The sequence below is a fragment of the Diaphorina citri genome, unplaced genomic scaffold, assembly GCF_000475195.1.
Source record: "Diaphorina citri unplaced genomic scaffold, Diaci psyllid genome assembly version 1.1 scaffold708, whole genome shotgun sequence".
Lineage (NCBI taxonomy): Eukaryota > Metazoa > Arthropoda > Insecta > Hemiptera > Psyllidae > Diaphorina > Diaphorina citri.
Window position 1 is genome coordinate 88,682 of NW_007378141.1, and position 20,668 is coordinate 109,349.

General features: G+C 37.8%; 1 protein-coding gene and 2 long non-coding RNA genes across 3 annotated transcripts in view; 1 reads left to right on the forward strand and 2 right to left on the reverse strand.

Moving 5' to 3' along the window:
* Positions 1-1,336: 1,336 nt before the first annotated feature.
* On the reverse strand, positions 1,337-2,419 carry LOC113468327. The gene is made up of 2 exons (XR_003392119.1): positions 2,295-2,419; positions 1,337-1,814 (listed from the first exon to the last, which is right to left on the reverse strand). It is a non-coding gene; the product is annotated as an uncharacterized LOC113468327 (long non-coding RNA).
* Positions 2,420-2,431: 12 nt separating this feature from the next.
* On the forward strand, positions 2,432-3,051 carry LOC113468328. The gene is made up of 2 exons (XR_003392120.1): positions 2,432-2,513; positions 2,652-3,051. It is a non-coding gene; the product is annotated as an uncharacterized LOC113468328 (long non-coding RNA).
* Positions 3,052-3,399: 348 nt separating this feature from the next.
* LOC103511374 (ATP-binding cassette sub-family G member 1) overlaps positions 3,400-20,668 on the reverse strand; it is a 38,816-nt gene continuing 21,547 nt past the window's right edge. The window contains exons 4-11 of the mRNA XM_026825152.1: positions 16,649-16,909; positions 8,630-8,743; positions 7,837-7,941; positions 6,493-6,816; positions 5,881-5,981; positions 5,460-5,615; positions 4,520-4,880; positions 3,400-4,192 (exon numbers count right to left, since the gene is read on the reverse strand). Of these exons, the coding sequence (XP_026680953.1) occupies positions 4,542-4,880; positions 5,460-5,615; positions 5,881-5,981; positions 6,493-6,816; positions 7,837-7,941; positions 8,630-8,743; positions 16,649-16,909 (1,400 nt within the window). The 3' untranslated portion in view covers positions 3,400-4,192; positions 4,520-4,541. The remainder of the gene's footprint in view (positions 4,193-4,519; positions 4,881-5,459; positions 5,616-5,880; positions 5,982-6,492; positions 6,817-7,836; positions 7,942-8,629; positions 8,744-16,648; positions 16,910-20,668) is intronic.

A 20,668-nucleotide genomic window follows, 5' to 3' on the forward strand; every position in this document is an offset into this window, starting at 1 on the left:
AACGAAAATCTCTTGTCAGTGGATTTTCCTACCACCTGTACCGTGCAATTTTTTGTTAATAAAGTTACCGTTACCGTTTCCGAGAAAAACATTTACTTTGTCGGCCGGGTTTACTAAATGTCTGTTCGAGACAGGTTAACTTTTCAATTACCATTCCATTGAATTAAGCTACTGTTTAAAAACAGTTACTTTGTAGGCCGGTCTTACTTAAAGTCTGTTCGGGACAGATAAAACTTTTCGCAATGCCATTCTATATTAAATATGCTTCCCTTCTTCACCCTTTTTTTTTTTTTTTTTTTTTCTTTTTGAAAATTTGAATTAAACCGCCAAACAATTGTTTACAAACAAAAGCGCACTCTATCAGCGAAAAACATAAGTCAGTCAAACCATCCCGGGCCCAGTTTACCCGAGTGGAATCTCTGCCCGGCCCAAATGAAATTTCAAATTTTTAACGAAAATCTCTCGTCAGTGGATTTTCCTACCACCTGTACCGTGGAATTTTTTGTTAATAAAGTTACCGTTACCGTTTCCGAGAAAAACATTTACTTTGTCGGCCGGGTTTACTCAATGTCTGTTCGAGACAGGTTAACTTTTCAATTACCATTCCATTGAATTAAGCTACTGTTTAAAAACAGTTACTTTGTAGGCTGGTGTTACTTAAAGTCTGTTCGGGACAAGTAAAACTTTTCGCAATGCCATTCTATATTAAATACCTACTTTTAGTTCGTTTACACCGGAAAGTACAGTTAAAATTTTCTCAGTGTCGTTTCCGTACGTCAATATAGAGAGCTTCTCTTTGTACCGTAATGTGATATTGTGATTGTGAGACACAATTTTTTCCATTGAGGAGTATGGCACAAAAAATTAACCTGTTGGAATATGTATTTTCTATCGAAATATGAGTCGGTAAGTACTTACTTTTTTCGTTGGTGGGCATCGAACCCGAGACACTATGCATGACGGTAATTCACAATACTTTCAGGCTTTTCCTAGGATGAACTATTAACGAGTAAAAACAGTTTGGGCTACAACATAAATATTATACTAAGTAGGTAAATAAATGTACCTAAACTTTAATGTCATGAAAAATAGCAAGTACATGGTTAGTGGTTAGGCACTTTGTCAATATACAAGAATTAAACTCAAATTAAAATACAATATGGATACAGGATACACATGAAACGTAACATAGAAAAGTAGATTGATTGCAATGATGTGAAAAAAGGGTTTGATAGAGGGAACTAAAACTGCCAAGGTCTTATCGTTCCGAAAGCAAAGAGAGACGCAAGACAGGATAGGAGAAAGCCAGGCGTTCCATACTAAGTAGGTAAATAAATGTACCTAAACTTTAATGTCATGAAAAATAGCAAGTACATGGTTAGTGGTTAGGCACTTTGTCAATATATAAGAATTAAACTCAAATTAAAATACAATATGGATACACATGAAACGTAACATAAGTAGAAAAGTAGATTGATTGCAATGATGTGAAAAAAGGGTTTGATAGAGGGACCTGAAACTGCCAAGGTCTTATCGTTCCGAAAGCAAAGAGAGACGCAAGACAGGATAGGAGAAAGTCAGGCGTTCCGAGAACGAACCTTGTCTGATTAGAATAAAATCCGCCAAGGACGGGAATCGAACCCGCGGCCTAGCACATACAAGGCAGACTTGCTACCCTCCAAGCTAACTAGGCTGGCTGATGATGAGGGGGGTTTTGAAGAAGGTGGGTAGGTAAATGAAATGACATAATATACAAATGAGCATAAACTGAAAAGTCAAACTTGAAGAGTTGAATGTTAACTACCTATCATAACCTAACTAATGTGTTGAAGAAAATTTTGAAAAGTCAAACTTGAAGAGTTGAATGTTAACTACCTATCATAACCTAACTAATGTGATGAAGAAAATTCGGTAATAAATTGAATTAATTAATGAATTTTCGTTAGCTTAAAAAACCTGCTATTTGATTAGATTTTTTTTGCAGATCATCCGCCGCGCGCCGCGTAGATATCCCAGAAAATAGCTCATTGATAAATAATTTTAACTTAAAATCTAGTGATTTAGTGGACAGATAAAAGGGTGGGGGTGTCCGAATCCAAATAATTATTTAAAATCATGACTTCAAAAGATCAGGATTTGGTTTTTCAAAAGATGTCAGCTGTAATCCTCCTCCTTATGCCTATAAACTTATTATTCTTCTCCTCCTTTTGTTATTATAAATCTATCCCACGAGGATTCAATTCATCATTATCAAGTCAAACTTGAAGAGTTGAATGTTAACTACCTATCATAACCTAACTAATGTGATGAAGAAAATTCACTAGTACAAAAAGAGCCATTAAGTATATTTCGATACACTTTAATAATCTAAAACGAGATACATTATACAAAGACCTGAGTTGACGCTTTCAGTTTACCATAACGATATATTTCGATACACTATATTAATCTAAAACGAGATACATTATACAAAGACCTGAGTTGACGCTTTCAGTTTACCATAACGAAAGTAAGTAAATTTCCTTTTCTCATTGACTAGTATAATATTTAAGATGGGTGTCATCAATTGACATGTGTCATGTGAGAAGTGTAGTTGTATTCGATTATATGACTTTTAATTCAGTCCTCATACGAAATTTCTCTTTGGCTAGTTTTCCTTTTCTCATTGACTAGTATAATATTTAAGATGGGTGTCATCAATTGACATGTGTCATGTGAGAAGTGTAGTTGTATTCGATTATGTGACTTTTAATTCAGTCCTCATACGAAATTTCTCTTTGGCTAGTATGAACAATGGCCCCCTACCACACCTGCTGCCAGTCCAATCTAGTCCAAAGAGAAATTTCGTATTTTATGATGACTGAATTAAGTCACATAATCGAATGCAACTTGTTTCTCATCATTAGTAATTTAACAGGGAGGGGGAATCATTTTGCCCCCGAATTGTTGCGCGCATGGTAAAAGATATGATGGGTAGGTAATGTTATGTATGTTCATAGTACGACTATTTACTTCTAGCATTACAATATTATTTACATTATTATACAAACATAAAATTACTATTTACAAATGGGCATATAAAAAAGTTAAGCTATCGCCTTTGAGCAAAGTTTAACAGACGCTACTTAATTAGGCGTAATGACGCACGACAAGAAGAGAAAATTGTGGTCTCGTTTCGAGTATTTTCAAAATTTACGGGACGAGAAATTGATTTTCGTATTTTACATTATTATACAAACATAAAATTACTATTTACAAATGGGCATATAAAAAAGTTAAGCTATCGCCTTTGAGCAAAGTTTAACAGAAGCTACTTAATTGACGTAATGACGCACGACAAGAAGAGAAAATTGTGGTCTCGTTTCGAGTATTTTCAAAATTTACGAGACGAGAAATTGATTTTCGTAATTTTTCTACAAAACTGTCTCGTCTCGAAATTTGCTTAGGCAAGTCTGCAATTCTGTATACACCCAATCTGATTTTTAAACATGCTTCAGAACACGGGCCTAATACGGCACGGTATAGTTGTATTTTCCTTTCGTAGAAGGAAACTATCCCAATGGCGTGCCATCTTGGAATTCCTATAGTTTCGTACAGGTGCTATACCGGTAAAAGGGGTGACACGAGGTTCAGAGTTCGAAGCTAGGTTAAACCGTAGTCGTTTCAATTTTCATCTGTAACTGGTTTCTTCGAATGAAATTGATCCGAGCAAAGTAAACCTATACCCTTGACAGATAAAAATATGACTAATCCATCGTTTGTTCAATCGAAGACCAATCAATCTATCGTTTGTTCAATCGAAGACCAATACAGGTGCTATACCGGTAAAAGGGGTGACACGAGGTTCAGAGTTCGAAGCTAGGTTAAACCGTAGTCGTTTCAATTTTCATCTGTAACTGGTTTCTTCGAATGAAATTGATCCGAGCAAAGTAAACCTATACCCTTGACAGATAAAAATATGACTAATCCATCGTTTGTTCAATCGAAGACCAATCAATCTATCGTTTGTTCAATCGAAGACCAATCTATTGTTTGTTCAATCGAAGATCAATCTATCGTTTGTTCAATCGAAGACCAATCTATTGTTTGTTCAATCGAAGACCAATCTATCGTTTGTTCAATCGAAGACCAATCCATCGTTTGTTCAATCGAAGACCAATCTATCATTTGTTCAATCGAAGACCAATCTATTTAAACATGCTTCAGAACACGGGCCTAATACGGCACGGTATAGTTGTATTTTCCTTTCGTAGAAGGAAACTATCCCAATGGCGTGCCATTTTGGAATTCCTATAGTTTCGTACAGGTGCTATACCGGTAAAAGGGGTGACACGAGGTTTAGAGTTCGAAGCTAGGTTAAACCGTAGTCGTTTCAATTTTCATCTGTAACTGGTTTCTTCGAATGAAATTGATCCGAGCAAAGTAAACCTATACCCTTGACAGATAAAAATATGACTAATCCATCGTTTGTTCAATCAAAGACCAATCTATCGTTTGTTCAATCGAAGACCAATCTATCGTTTGTTCAATCGAAGACCATTCTATCGTTTGTTCAATCGACGCCACACCACCAAGGCCGTGACCAGATGGACACAGCACAGGAGCATCACAACATAGGCCACCTCCGACCACACATCAATGTGTACGAACTCCATCTCCGTGAGAAATGTCATCGGATTGCGGAAGTGGCAGTACACAGCCGAGCATGGCAATAGGTCACGTCCATAGCCATACAGACTGAATACCAGAGACTGGAACGTGGCGCGGATGAAGGAAAAGTAGTGGATGGGGAGGAAAAAGGCCGGGATGTCGTTGAATCGGATAGCGAACCCGAACACGGAGAACAGCACCATGAGAACGGGTCCCAGGAATACTGCGATCTGAAAGACAATTTAGTGAAATAGAACAGGGGGAATCTCTAAACAACAGTGTTCAAAATATGAGGGGGAGATGTAGGTTCATAAATAGGTGTATTTTCCTTTCGGAAACGGAACCGATTCTGATGAAGCGCCATTTTGGATTTCCTATGATTTAGTACAGGCACTTTCACGCCAAAAGAGGGGAAACGAGCTTCAGAAGAGGGGAAATTCCGAAGAGAAATATAATTTATCTATGTAGATCATGAGTTAAATCTGTTATGTATCTTAAATTAAAACCTCTGCATACATTCTGTGGGTATCATAAGATTACCAAGAGGTAGGTTAGCCAGAATAGTTAAGTTTCTTTCTCCCATCTTCAATTTCGGGTCGACAAGACCTCCATTACATTTCCCTATATAAAACCCCTTTTAAAATAATAAAAATGTAGGTGATGGATTTTTTTTTTCAATGAACAGGTTCTCCCATCTTCAATTTCGGGTCGACAAGACCTCCATTACATTTCCCTATATAAAACCCCTTTTAAAATAATAAAAATGTAGGTGATAGATTTTTTTTTTTTTTTCAATGAACAGCACTTACCGTCACAGGTAGAGTAGCACCGAACAGAAATCCGGTACTCTGAGCTACTAGAGATGACATTGTACCCAGCAGTATGAAGTAACAGAAGCGAAACAGTTCCAGAGGTTGTGATGTCATTAGATAGCTCGGACCCAAATAACAGAATGAGCACAAAATCTGAGGAAAGAAAATTGTTATTGGCCTAGTTAACTTCGAGGGTAGAGCACCTGCCTTATAAGCGCTAGGTCGCGGGCTTTAATTCCCATTCGGGGCGAATTTTATTTGGTTTTCTTCCCTGAAAATTTCTTGGATCATCCACGGTTCTTGGAAGTTTTCTCTCAAGAACCAATTTTATTTACTTGATTTCACGACTGGAAAATGTCAGACCGTATGGATTTTCCCATTTTTAATGAAAACAATTGATTTGAAGCTAATGACTCACCTGAAACGGTATTTCTATGCCCAAATTAGATATGATGTAGGGACCCAGGGAATACCATCTGTTGAAATGTTCTCGCTTGAGTATTTCTAATTCTAGAGGAACTGAAAACATAGGACAAGAAACACGAAAGTTAGCTTAGAAAATATGATGTTGAGGCTTGCCATTAATCGAAGATAGAACTATCTGAGCACTGACTGACTGACTGTCCGGAAAGTGTTGACTCCCTCATCTGTTATCTCAAAGCTATCAGGTTGTACAATATGATTTAATCCACCTGAGGAGTCGGCGCGAACGACCTACCAGCTAGAGTTAAAGCGCCTACGGAAAAAAAGTAGCACTGAAACCAAATTACATGACTTGACCTAAATTACAGTGTACAAAACTATCTATGTACATAGATAAATTACGTTGATTAATACTGTTTCAATAGAGGCTGCTACATATTTCATAGTGTCTTAAAAAATTCATGTGTCATTTTCAAGGAATTTTTTCTTGGTAACTGCATAGAATCGCAAAATTTTGAACTTTAGCACCCAATAGATATACGAAGGGGTTTTTAGTGTGCTTGGCTTAACCGGTAACGGACCAATTAGACCCGGGCTATCTTCTTACATGCTAACAGGACAGCCATCTGTCCGGTGTAGACAAGGAACAAGTTGGATCCGTAGATAAAGACCATGTTGCCCAGGACTTTATCCGCGTCGTCTCCCACCCCGTGGTACAAGTAGCCAAAGATGAGCGCGATAATACAGTGACATACGAGACGGAGTAGCAGGGGTTTCGACTTTCGCCGTAGGATGGTAAGGTGCCGGTTGTATAAATAGTAGGCTTGCGCCCACAGGGGGGCAGGGGCGGGGAGGCAGGCTTTGTATTCTTCCAGATCGGCGGCAGACTGATGAGATCGCGACGTGTTGGTGAGGACTTGCATTTTGAGACCTGTGGAGGAAATAGATTATTTTAATATTCAAGAGCATGAATGGATTGGAACACATTACGTGCCTTCATATATACCCTGATTATACTGCAAGAATGAGACTGAAAAGTCTTTTTACTTACTCCCACAGTCTAAACAAGGTCTCATGTATTTGGTACAGAATAAGTCTAAGAGATTACATTGTATTTTTACAAAAAAAGAGATCATTTTAACTTTGAAGAGGCCGAATGGATGGAATGGAACACATCACATGCCTTCAAGCAGATTCTATCTGTCAAGGGTATAGGTTTACTTTGCTCGGATCGATTTCATTGGACCTTATGAATGTCCTTAATCAACATTTCCGTACAAAAACCGGTTAGCACTTTAATATTATATAAATCTGTCCGTTTGTCTTTTTTTTTTTAATTACTATTCTTTATTTTTTAGGTATTGATCTTAAAACAGTAGGTAGGCAGGAAAAAGAGGATAAAGAGCTAGATTAAAGGTTAGCTTAGCTTCCGTGCCTTTGATCCGTGTGCCTTTGATGAAACGGACACGGAACGCTAAGATTAAAGGTGCACAGAATCGACTATTCCCTTTGGTGTCTAGACGCGTGACCATCTGGGCAATCACGTGCTGCTGACTTTTCCCGGCGCCTGTCTTTATAATATAGAATTTTGTACAGTACCTACAACACAACAAACAATACATACCGAGATCGACTATGCATAAATTAGCATTAAGATTTTGACCTCAAATCACTAAATCACTAGATTTGCCAAGAATTCACTAAATTTAGTGAAAAATCACTAAGTCTGGAGACACTGATTAGGATTATGATTTTGATCGTCAGTAATGAATCTGTTTGTAGCTTTTCCTCAAAGTAGATTTTTCCTGTTGTTGGAGTCTTGTTTCAAATCTCTGGATTTCTCGCTTTTTTTAAGGCCTCTCTTGAGTAGGTACTAACATTAACAATACAAAACTACACATATTTACATTTAATTCAATGCTCATTGTTTAGGTCTCAACTAGCTCTCATTAGTCATCAGAGGATCGAAAGGCGGGGAGGCAGGCTTTGTATTCTTCCAGATCGGCGGCAGACTGATGAGATCGCGACGTGTTGGTGAGGACTTGCATTTTGAGACCTGGGGAGAAAATAGAGATTATTTTAATATTCAAGAGCATGAATGGATTGGAACACATTACGTGCCTTCATATATACCCTGTTTATACTGCAAGAATGAGACTGAAAAGTCTTTTTACTTACTCCCACAGTCTAAACCAGGTCTCATGTATCTGGTACAGAATAAGTCTAAGAGATTACATTGTATTTTTACAAACAAAGAGATCATTTTAACTTTGAAGAGGCCGAATGGATGGAATGGAACACATCACATGCCTTCAAGCAGACTCTATCTGTCAAGGGTATAGGTTTACTTTGCTCGGATCGATTTCATTGGTTTGGGCTACAACATAAATATTATACTAAGTAGGTAAATAAATGTACCTAAACTTTAATGTCATGAAAAATAGCAAGTACATGGTTAGGCACTTTGTCAATATACAAGAATTAAACTCAAATTAAAATACAATATGGATACACATGAAACGTAACATAGAAAAGTAGATTGATTGTAATGATGTGAAAAAAGGGTTTGATAGAGGGAACTGTTAGTGATATCAAATGAAACGACTACAGTTTAATCTGATTTAGGCCGGGCGGTGCTTCTAACTCTTGACGTTCGCGCGCCTCCCGGCATTACAGTCTCCAGGGAATAACGTAGGTACTAATTCTAGTCCAGTTTGTAAAATAATTGTTAGGAAATAACATACCAAACTGCGAGGTGACAACTTCTTCTTCATTATTGTTCGGAGTACATTTAGCCGAGGCAGCTTTGGCGAGGGTAACCGTGTCCGCCCCATACTCCCCTATAGCAACCTCCATCACTAAAAATGAAAAAATAATAAACAGGGTAAATACGTAGACAGGTGCCTCCTTTCAATTGCCCACCTGGAGTGGAGGGAGGGACTACTTAAAAAAGTGTAAATGCGAGCTAAAACTTTCAACCTCCATGGTTATCGATTTGTATCCCATTATAAAAACAGCTGAGTGATCAATCAAGAAATTAGATATTAGCTTAAGAGATCAATTTTTCTGTATACAGGGTGGTCGGATTTTTATCTTAATATTCAAACCATAGATCCAGGAGGTCGATACAGACTTTTTCACTCTATGGAAATTGGACATACGCCAGTCTCTTCCAGGCAGCCCTATTGTGTACCTCATGTCCTAACAAGATGTCCCTAATTATAATTATGCTAACACTTAAACGCTTTAGATGCTCTAGAGATGTAGATAATGTTTTGGAGTTTGCAGAAAATATTTAATGATAAGTATGATAACAAATTTTTAAGAGGAAAAGTGATCTTAGCTTAATCGATCATGAAATTCAAGGATGCTTACACAAATGAAAATCCCCTTGTGGATTAATTGTCCGTTTTGTGGAAAAACCAACTCATTCTATGTAATTTTCTGCAAAGTATGCCTGCTATGATGAAGAGTTGGCACTTAAATCCAGATTATTAAAGTGATTATTCTCCCTTTATTCCCAATATAATGTTTAAGTCACCCATCCATTTATTGGCCTTGCTCGACGTAGCTTAACACAGGTGACGCTAAAACCGGTCTTGAATTATCGACTGAAGTGTTATCTAAAACTTTCTCGCTTTGAGTTCATAGGTCGTCGCGACAAATTTCAAGATCAGAGCTCATTTGTGTGAGAAAATGTGAAAAAAAAAAATCCCCCAAAAACAAGTTTTTTTGTTTTGTTTTGTTTTTTTGTTTTTTTTTTTTTTGGCTTTTTCTGGACAAAATTTGCACCACCACTTTCGTGATGTTCCTGGTAAGGAGACCTTTAATTTGATATATAGGTTCCTACACCTAAGCTTCAGATTTAGTATACCTTACCTATATACTGTAGAATTTTCCTATCTAGCTATGTACTTACGTAGTGGGTTCATCCAGGAACAGTATGGGTGGATTGGTGATGAGTTCTAGAGCCACAGAGAGCCGCTTCTTCTGTCCTCCAGAGAGACAGGCACATAGAGTATTGCAATGATTTTCCAGGCCTAACATTTCGAGAAGTTCAAATATCTGGAAACAGAAAAAGGAGAAATGTGTTAGCTACATAAATGGACAGTGCAATAGTCCTAAACTAAAATGGACGCGGCACATAAAGGACAGACAGACTGACAGACAGACACCGAAGCGAATACAATAGCCCGTCCACTATACCTTTTGTTATTACTATCGTAATAATAAAGGTTATTACTATCGTAATAATAAAGGAAGGACGGGCTAAAAAACTGGAAAATCACTTTAAGAGGAAAAGTGATCTTAGCTTAATCGATCATGAAATTCAAGGATGCTTACACAAATGAAAATCCCCTTGTGGATTAATTGTCCATTTTGTGGAAAAACCAACTCATTCTATGTAATTTTCTGCAAAGTATGCCTATGCCTGCTATGATGAAGAGTTGGCACTTAAATCCAGATTATTGAAGTGATTATGGTAGAAGCCGACAACAATGAGGCAAGAAAATTACGTTTTCTGTTTCGCGTCATAAATCGTCAATGATTAATGATCTGGCATAAACAATCGACTTCAATATCGATTTATGTGATCAGAAACTATCGTTCGTCGTAAACGAGTATCGACTAATATGCAGTCAATAACCTCTTTTCTTGTCAACAGTTGTCCTTGATTCAAAATAACAATATCAATATTATAATGCTTATTAAGCAAATTACCTACTGGAGGCGATAATTCCAGGCTTTGTTATTCATGTTACTATCATTATCGACAAGAAATTTTATTAAATAAACTCTGGTAGCAATGCCTATGAATTATGGCTTGTTCTTGGATCAGTGGATCGATATGCAAAGTCAGAGGTGCAGAACATACCAGTCAAACCTGAGGGAGATTAGGTAAAATATTCGGTAGGTTACCCTTTTTCTATTGCATCGACTACAATAGGTACTACAAATGACCTCCTATTATTTAATAACTACCTCCTTATTCCAAATGGAATGTCGATCAATATCACGCTACAACTGGAACTGTACCATGTAATTCTTGTCAATTATTCAAAGCTTCCGCGAAAAGAAACACCTGCCTGCTTACATCAGGCATCTTTTTCCTTTAATTTTGAGCCCTATCCACCTATTCTATAGGCAGGTACGGCAACAGATACCTAGGAATGCTATGATTTTTATTTCTAAGGCGTTTGACGTCACTAAATGGCGGATGATATTTTTTTCCTTTCAGGAATCAATATTTTCTATCTAGGTCCTCAAAAAACTTCGAAACAGAGTGGAACCCCACAAAACCCTAAAAGGACCGAACAAAACTGATCCGGTCAACATTCAAACATTTCAAACTGAAAGCCAGATCTCAACAAGTCCTCCAATAATATTGGCAGGAACTAAGTTTCAAAGCTTCCGCGAAAAGAAACACCTGCCTGCTTACATCAGGCATCTTTTTCCTTTAATTTTGAGCCCTATCCACCTATTCTATAGACAGGTACGGCAACAGATACCTAGGAATGCTGTGATTTTTATTTCCAAGACGTTTGAAGTCACTGAATGGCGGGTGATATTTTTTTCCTTTCAGGAATCAATATTTTCTATCTAGGTCCTCAAAAAACTTCGAAACAGAGTGGAACCCCACAAAACCCTAAAAGGACCCAACAAAACTGATCCGGTCAACATTCAAACTGAACGCCAGATCTCAACAAGTCCTCCAATAATATTGGCAGAAACTATGTCTACAAATAAAAATGTAAATAAAATAAATCACAACAACAGGTATTTGAAATTACAACACCAAAAACCACACAGTTTGATCAAAACGGAAGAAGAACCAACTTCCTCAAATGTGTGAATATAAACAATAATTATAAAAACAGTTTCTTTTTTTATTGGCTAAAAAACTGGCAAAAAAACTACTTTGTAAAGTCGAGATCCTCCTCAAAAACACAAATGTGAAAATAGAGCCAAGTAAAACAGGGTCACATGTTTCGTGTAATATACAGATATACACACTGCGTGTTTAGGCACAAACTTGGCCTGACGTACTGCCGTCATTATGAATGAAATCAGTGTTACAAACAAGATCATTAAAAACAAACACGATATGGATTTCAATGGAACTTTAGTTGTCAGAGGTGATCCAGCTTCCAGTAGAGATAAAAGAATAAGTTTAGTACCAAGTAGATTAGATAGCTTATCCTTGCAATAGCCATGCATATCCAGTAACCACATTGCAATGGTGTTCACGCGATACATTTTCATTTGTGGAACACATTGCCAATAAGCTTACACATGTAACTGTTACAAAACAAAGGTTAGATACTCCGATAAATTTGGACGTGACAGTTTATAAAACAATGGGCTATAACATCTCAGGGTAAATGACTTTATCATGCAATATGGGAAACCTAATCTATCAGAACTATTAACTTTATTGATGGAAAAAGTTGGCAAATAGGTAGGTAAACATATCAATGAAGTGAATGAAGTAGATAAATTTAGATTGTGAGAGACGGGCATTCTGAGATTTGACGTACAAGAGAACAAAATAACTGAAAAGAAACAATTTCAAACGGGGAAATCCATTTCAACTGTCTCTATAAATCCTTCTTTTTTCATATTCAAGATCTTCTTTGTCAGAATGCTTGGTTCATGTAAATATTCCCATTTTCCGGGTATACCTACATACATAAGAACATTAGAGAAGAATATCGACGCAGCGAGTCGCCAACTGCATGACAGATTCACCAAGAAAACCACTTTTATTGGATAATGATGGCTGTCAGCATAACTTACTCTAAGTCTAAAACAGGTTTGATTGAATAGAGTTTTTTTACAATATGGGTCAATGTCTTGAGCAAGTTCATGAATGAATAACTTCCGATTTGGAGATTGTTGAGTTTATAGTCGCCAACTGCATGACAGATTCACCAAGAAAACCACTTTTATTGGATAATGATGGCTGTCAGCATAACTTACTCTAAGTCTAAAACTGGTTTGATTGAATAGGGTTTTTTTTTTACAATATGGGTCAATGTCTTGAGCAAGTTCATGAATGAATAACTTCCGATTTGGAGATTGTTGAGTTTAAGATCTTTCAAAAGATCATAGGTTTAGAGCAAGAGAAAATGTCCTTAATAATTTAACATAGTTATGTACGTTAAAGTTCTCTTAAAAGAGATGTTTATGTTTTATTTTGTGGGTCTGTATAGTTAAGTTATTTCCTGGTTCGGACGAATCAAGTGGTGTTCATTGTTGCGTCGTGTTTTCAATTATATTTTAAGCTAATTTCAACTCCCCGTTGATTAGGTATTGCTTTGTCAAAATTGACAACTCTGGGGGTTCTTGTGAAATGAGTATTAAACAAAACAATAATTATTTCCTGGTTCGGACGAATCAAGTGGTGTTCATTGTTGCGTCGTGTTTTCAATTATATTTTAAGCTAATTTCAACTCCCCGTTGAGTAGGTATTGCTTTGTCAAAATTGACAACTCTGGGGGTTCTTGTGAAATCAGTATTAAACAAAACAATATCTAACTTTTGGTATATTGAAAACGGTCATAAACCAGAATCTGCAAATCCTTGAGTCAGTTCTAGCTCAGGCAACAAATTATATGTTACCATGGATACCATGATGTTTATGATTTGAGTTGCCCTAGGCAACTACCTGCAGTTCCTGCATACCTAGTGAACCTTATGAATGTCCTTAATCAACATTTCCGTACAAAAACCGGTTAGCACTTTAATATTATATAAATCTGTCCGTTTGTCTTTTTTTTTAAATACTATTCTTTATTTTTTAGGTATTGATCTTAAAACAGTAGGTAGGCAGGAAAAAGAGGATATAGTGCTAGATTAAAGGTTAATAGCTTAGCTTCCGTGCCTTTGATCCGTGTGCCTTTGATGAAACGGACACGGAACGCTAAGATTAAAGGTGCACAGAATCGACTATTCCCTTTGGTATCTAGACGCGTGACTCGTGACCATCTGGGCAATCACGTGCTGCTGACTTTTCCCGGTCAGAAATGGGAAATAGCTATATTAGAACTTCATACTAGAAATGGCATAGGTATATCAAAACTGAACCATTAGAAGCAGGACGGAAAAGCCATTTATGCTATATCCATCATTTTTCTTTCATGTTTGTTTAAAAATGTACGTATACAGTTCACATTATACATGGGCATACAAAAAGAATAGAATAAAATATACCCTGCTTATACGGCCAGAATAAGACTAAAAAGTCCCTTTACTCCTGCAAAGAGCTATCATGAATGTCCGTAACAAAGCTAATATCTTTAGCAAATACAGGACATTTATTCTTACTCTACAGCTCAACACCCTGTAGGTATCTATAAATAGTTTATATTCCCAGAGACGTCATCTAGCACAGCCACAGAACTGATTCAGCTGATATACATACAATATACAAATCATACAATACACCCACTTCAATCCTGTTATCTATTGTTTAACCTACATTATGTGTTCGAAATATCTTGGCCTGCCTGTTAACATGACATTCTAGAGAGCATTGTCGCCCAACCCAGAAACCTTACCGCTACATAGCAGTAAAGATGAGGATTTTACAGGTATCAATCCGAACTAGTAACAAATGAATTGTATTTAGATAGTGGGTTGGGATTATATTCAAGAGGACAGGATTAGACTTGAAAGGTGTACTTCTATTTCCTCAGTCTCAAGTTGGAGCAATACATAAGGGAAGAAAAAGAAGAGAGCGAGAGAGAGAGCCCCCTTTAATCTCCCTTTTTGACTTAGCTGGATAGAATAGAATATAATATAATATACCTCATTTATAATGCTAGGATGAGACTGAAAAGTCCCTTTACCCCCACAGCGCAGTCTAAATTTAATTAGGCTAGGTATCTAGCTGTATCTTTTGATGCACAGCAACCACTGCAACTTCTGTTAGTCCAGCCTAAACTTACGTCAATCCGGCTAAAATATTGAGCAGAGTACTTTTGCCGGCACCTGACGGACCCATGATGGCAGTGAGTTGTCCGGCCTTAAATTCGCCGGATATCCCATGGAGGATTTCTTTGTTCACTGAAATCAGAAACAAAAGAATGATTTATATGAGAACTGCTAGAATGATATTAGAAATACCTATGAGCTAAGGAGAATGCGTGGGAAGTTGGAACTAGAAATCGGAACCGAGCAACCGAGAAATGAGGCTTGATTCTTGATTTCACCATATTGACACTACTGCGAGCAATTTCGCGTACATTGCGAACATGATTTCACAAATAATTTGAACCCCAGCCAGCAATATCATGTTCAATTTCAATTGTCTGCAGCTCTGGGGCGGAATTGTTCATATTCTGCCGCAACGCGTAGGTCTATACGCACTAAGAAAAGTTTGGAGCATTATGATACTTATGAATCTTAGGATAGGTACGAGTACTTTATCGTCCCGCAATCGAAGAGCCAGCTTTCTGAGAAAGAACCTTATTTAGGATTAAGTTCCCCCTGGTCGGGAACCCACGAATCGCTTACAAGGCAGGCGCTCAACTTTCCAAGCTTACTTTTGGTATATTGAAAACGGTCATAAACCAGAATCTGCAAATCCTTGAGTCAGTTCTAGCTCAGGCAACAAATTATATGTTACTATGGATACCATGATGTTTATGATTTGAGTTGCCCTAGGCAACTACCTGCAGTTCCTGCATATCTTGTGAACCTTATGAATGTCCTTAATCAACATTTCCGTACAAAAACCGGTTAGCACTTTAATATTATATAAATCTGTCCGTTTGTCTTTTTTTTTTTAATTACTATTCTTTATTTTTTAGGTATTGATCTTAAAACAGTAGGTAGGCAGGAAAAAGAGGATAAAGAGCTAGATTAAAGGTTAGCTTAGCTTCCGTGCCTTTGATTAGCTTTCCGTGCCTTTGATGAAATGGACTTTGATGAAACGGACACGGAACGCTAAGATTAAAGGTGCACAGAATCGACTATTCCCTTTGGTATCTAGACGCGTGACTCGTGACCATCTGGGCAATCACGTGCTGCTGACTTTTCCCGGCCCCACTCAGGCTGGGTGAGGTTAATATGAGGAACGGGTACCTTGTCGCCGAATGAAAGGTGAAACCCTCATCACTAAAGACCTTAGCAATTATATAGTGACCTTAAATCTCTATCAAATTATTCGCCTCGCGCGTATATGATGCTTGCGTCGACTTTATAATGGGAAAATGTGATGATTGCGTGAAAAACGTGAGAGTGTTATATCATCCATTACCGGAGTGTCTAATGGCTATCCAATACTACTTAATTATGTATAAATTGCTGATAATATTAGGACACATTGGGTCGTTACAGTAATTGGTACACCGACCTTGGTCTGGATGAGTTTCTACTAATAAAATTGGAGACAAAACCGTTCTATGATAACAAATAGTAATGAGCACTTACGGAAGTCGGCCGGGTTATGATAGGCGGGGCAAGGTAAGCCCAGACTGGCTAAGTGAGGCACCAGACGGGATATACTACCGCGATATATACAGTGACCTTTGGCCAGGGCATAGAGAGAGTCGAACTTCTCAAACAGCAGGGCGGATGGGGTATGAATTGTAGCCACTACGGTACGGCCTTGTTTGGCTAGGTTCGCTAATAGAGAGACACACTGGGAGTAACACTTAAACGCTTTAGATGCTCTAGAGATGTAGATAATGTTTTGGAGTTTGCAGAAAATATTTAATGATAAGTATGATAACAAATTAATAGTAATGAGCACTTACGGAAGTCGGCCGGGTTATGATAGGCGGGGCAAGGTAAGCCCAGACTGGCTAAGTGAGGCACCAGACGGGATATACTACCGCGATATATACAGTGACCTTTGGCCAGGGCATAGAGAGAGTCGAACTTCTCAAACAGCAGGGCGGATGGGGTATGAATTGTAGCCACTACGGTACGGCCTTGTTTGGCTAGGTTCGCTAATAGAGAGACACACTGGGAGCAGGAAGAAGAGTCCAGACCTCTGTGGAAAATAAATAAATGTTCTATTTTTATTAATGTTATCAGTTATCAAACACTGGGAGCAGGAAGAAGAGTCCAGACCTCTGTGGAAAATAAATAAATGTTCTATTTTTATTAATGTTATCAGTTATCAATTTTTTTAATTTTATTGTACGAGTACATTTATGTGATAACTTTTTTATGCTTTGCCGAGGTATACGCTACATAGGCGAAGTTTTTTTCCCCCAAGAGGTTTGATAGAGGGAGCTGTAACTACTGAGGTTTTATCGTACCGAAATTAAAGAGAGGAGGATAGGTTATGAGAAAGCCAGGTGTTCCAATTTTTTAATTTTATTGTACGAGTACATTTATGTGATAACTTTTTTATGCTTTGCCGAGGTATACGCTACATAGGCGAAGTTTTTTTTCCCCCAAGAGGTTTGATAGAGGGAGCTGTAACTACTGAGGTTTTATCGTACCGAAATTAAAGAGAGGAGGATAGGTTATGGTTATGAGAAAGCCAGGCGTTCTGAGAACGAACCTTACCTATTTAGTTCAGGATAAAGTCCACTCCGGGCGGCAATTGAACCCTCGACCTAGCGCTTACAATGCAGACGCGCCGCTATCCTCCAAGCGAACTAGGCTGACAAATGCTATTTTTAATGATGTTATCAGTTATGAACTTCATTATGTATGCGATGCTGCCTGGGCTAAGCGTGGCATTACTTCATGGAAATACTTCATGCTGAGTGTTTATGCTTATGAACTTTTACTTTCACCTTGTACCTAAGCAATGATTTTCCAGCTTTTATCTATGCGGCCATTTGCACCTTGCACTATAGACATCTACAACCTCCCTCAATGGCAAGTACAGCATTCAAACGCCTCACATTTTCCGCTCCGAGGCATGCGCAATCTTCTTCTTTTCCTTTGCCTTTTTCGTGTACAGACGAGGTCAGCGTTTTTCGTCAGCCTCTCAATCAGCCAGCAAGTACAGCATTCAAACGCCTCACATTTTCCGCTCCGAGGCATGCGCAATCTTCTTCTTTTCCTTTGCCTTTTTCGTGTACAGACGGGGTCAGCGTTTTTCGTCAGCCTCTCAATCAGCCCTAACTAGGGTGATAGCTTTAGGCTGACATTTGGTTTTAGCTACAATTTTACGGGTGGATGCCCTTCGCAATCAACCATTGCTATTTCTTTAACAAGGGTTGCATACCGCTTCTAGGCATGCAATAAACGCATGAAAAGGTGCAAGTGTAGTAAACATGTAGTCCTAGTGCAGCCATAGTTAACCTTTTTTGGCGCGTGCCACATTTGTATTCCAAACTTCATGCAGGCCGCACAATAGTAAATATATGTCTACTATAACTTTCGTAGATTCGTATAAGCTTAACACATCCTTTGGGGCTGTTGCCCCTACACCTACGCATGAAAAGGTGCAAGTGTAGTAAACATGTAGTCCTAGTGCAGCCATAGTTAACCTTTTTTGGCGCGTGCCACATTTGTATTCCAATCTTCATGCAGGCCGCACAATAGTAAATATATGTCTACTATAACTTTCGTAGATTCGTATAAGCTTTAACACATCCTTTGGGGCAGTTGCCCCTACACCTCTTAGTGATATCAAATGAAACGACTACAGTTTAATCTGATTTAGGCCGGGCGGTGCTTCTAACTCTTGACGTTCGCGCGCCTCCCGGCACTACAGTCTCCAGGGAATAACGTAGGTACTAATTCTAGTCCAGTTTAAAAACAATATTTTCATAAAAAAGTTATCAACACTAGTAGTAGATAGTAGGTACCCTACTCATCTATGACAGCCAAATGCTCTCAAATTTAAAACAAAGAAAAGAATCGGCACAAGGAATTTAATAATCAATAAACTTTCTCTTGAAGTGCGATTGCATTGATCAGAGGTTTAGATTAATCTAAGAAATCGTGAATAAATCACCCGTCACTTGAATAGATCCGTGATTTCAACTTGGGCGCGTATATGATGCTTGCGTCGACTTTATAATGGGAAAATGAGATGATTGCGTGAAAAACGTGAGAGTGTTATATCATCCATTACCGTAGTGTCTAATGGCTATCCAATACTACTTAATTATGTATAAATTGCTGATAATATTGGGACACATTGAGTCGTTACAGTAATTGGTACACCGACCTTGGTCTGGATGAGTTTCTACTAAGAAAATTGGAGACAAAACCGTTTCTATCTCTCCAGGCTGCAGATCGCAAAATCGTCATTATTTTTCTATGCTCCATGAATGTATAAAAGCAAGTCATCTCTGGATAGATAACAATTCATGGATTGACGTATTACCTCCTTGCCATTTCCTTTAACCTTTGTCTCAAGTCCCATTTTTGAAATTTTCATTGTGGGTACATAAAAGACATTCTGATGGTTCATAAAGTTCTTCAAAAAACTTCCAACTATTGCCAGGTACATATTTTCTATTGTAAAAAGGAAAATTTATTTCGAGGTTTCCTACCATAAACCAGTGACCCAGGCCAAGTCCTAGCTCACATTAGGAGCAACTACATTAGTCGTAGGTTATATATACATTTATAAGTGGGTACATAAAAGACATTCTGATGGTTCATAAAGTTCTTCAAAAAACTTCCAACTATTGCCAGGTACATATTTTCTATTGTAAAAAGTGAAAATTTATTTCGAGGTTTCCTACCATACACCAGTGACCCAGGCCAAGTCCTAGCTCACATTAGGAGCAACTACATTAGTCGTAGGTTATACATTTATAAAAACCACACCTGTACTCGAAACGAGTTTAACAGCACAGTGTCCTAGTTTTCATATCCTGAAAAATCTGCATAACGTTCATGAACTAAATCCAGTGGAGGTAACAGACTAAACTACTAGATATCCTGAGTATATTATCATTAGGTGTTGTGCCAACAAATGGACCGACTGCGTACCAATGGAAGTGGTATGGATTTCCAATAGAGTAGTTTTTCTACCGAGAAAAATAAATAAATAATATCTACTTGCCTACGTAAAAAGTTAGCCAGCCAATTTCGATTACATGGGAAACAAGCTGGGCCCGTCCCTCCGGGAATTTTTTAGCCCCTAATAGTTTATTCGATCGTGATTAGAGAAAATCAGTACCTATTTGTTTAATATTCAGTTATTATTCTTCTTGATTTGATTTTACTTTCATTTAATGATTTAAAATCAACTCCGGGAATTTTTTAGCCCCTAATAGTTTATTCGATCGTGATTAGAGAAAATCAGTACCTATTTGTTTAATATTCAGTTATTATTCTCCTTGATTTGATTTTACTTTCATGTAATGATTTAAAATCAAGACTACAGCCCGTTCTCCCTTTTTTCCCAATATAGGTAATGTTTAAGTCACCCATCCATTTATTGGCCTTGCTCGGCGTAGCTTAACACAGGTGACGCTAAAACCGGTCTTAAAATAACGACTGAAGTGTTATCTAAAACTTTCTCGCTTTGAGTTTATAGGTCGTGGCGACAAATTTCGAGATCAAAGCTCATTTGTGTGAGAAAATGTGAAAAAAAAAATCCCCCAAAAACAGTTTTTTGGTGTTATGGTTCTCTGGACAAAATTTGCACCACCACCTTCGTGTTCCTGGTAAAAAAAAAAACCTTTAATTTGATATATAGGTCGACCAGGTTTGGATAAGTCCTTCTATGGGGACAGACAGACTGACAGACAGACACCGAAGCGAATACAATAGCCCGTCCACTATACCTTTTGTTATTACTATCGTAATAATAAAGGTTATTACTATCGTAATAATAAAGGAAGGACGGG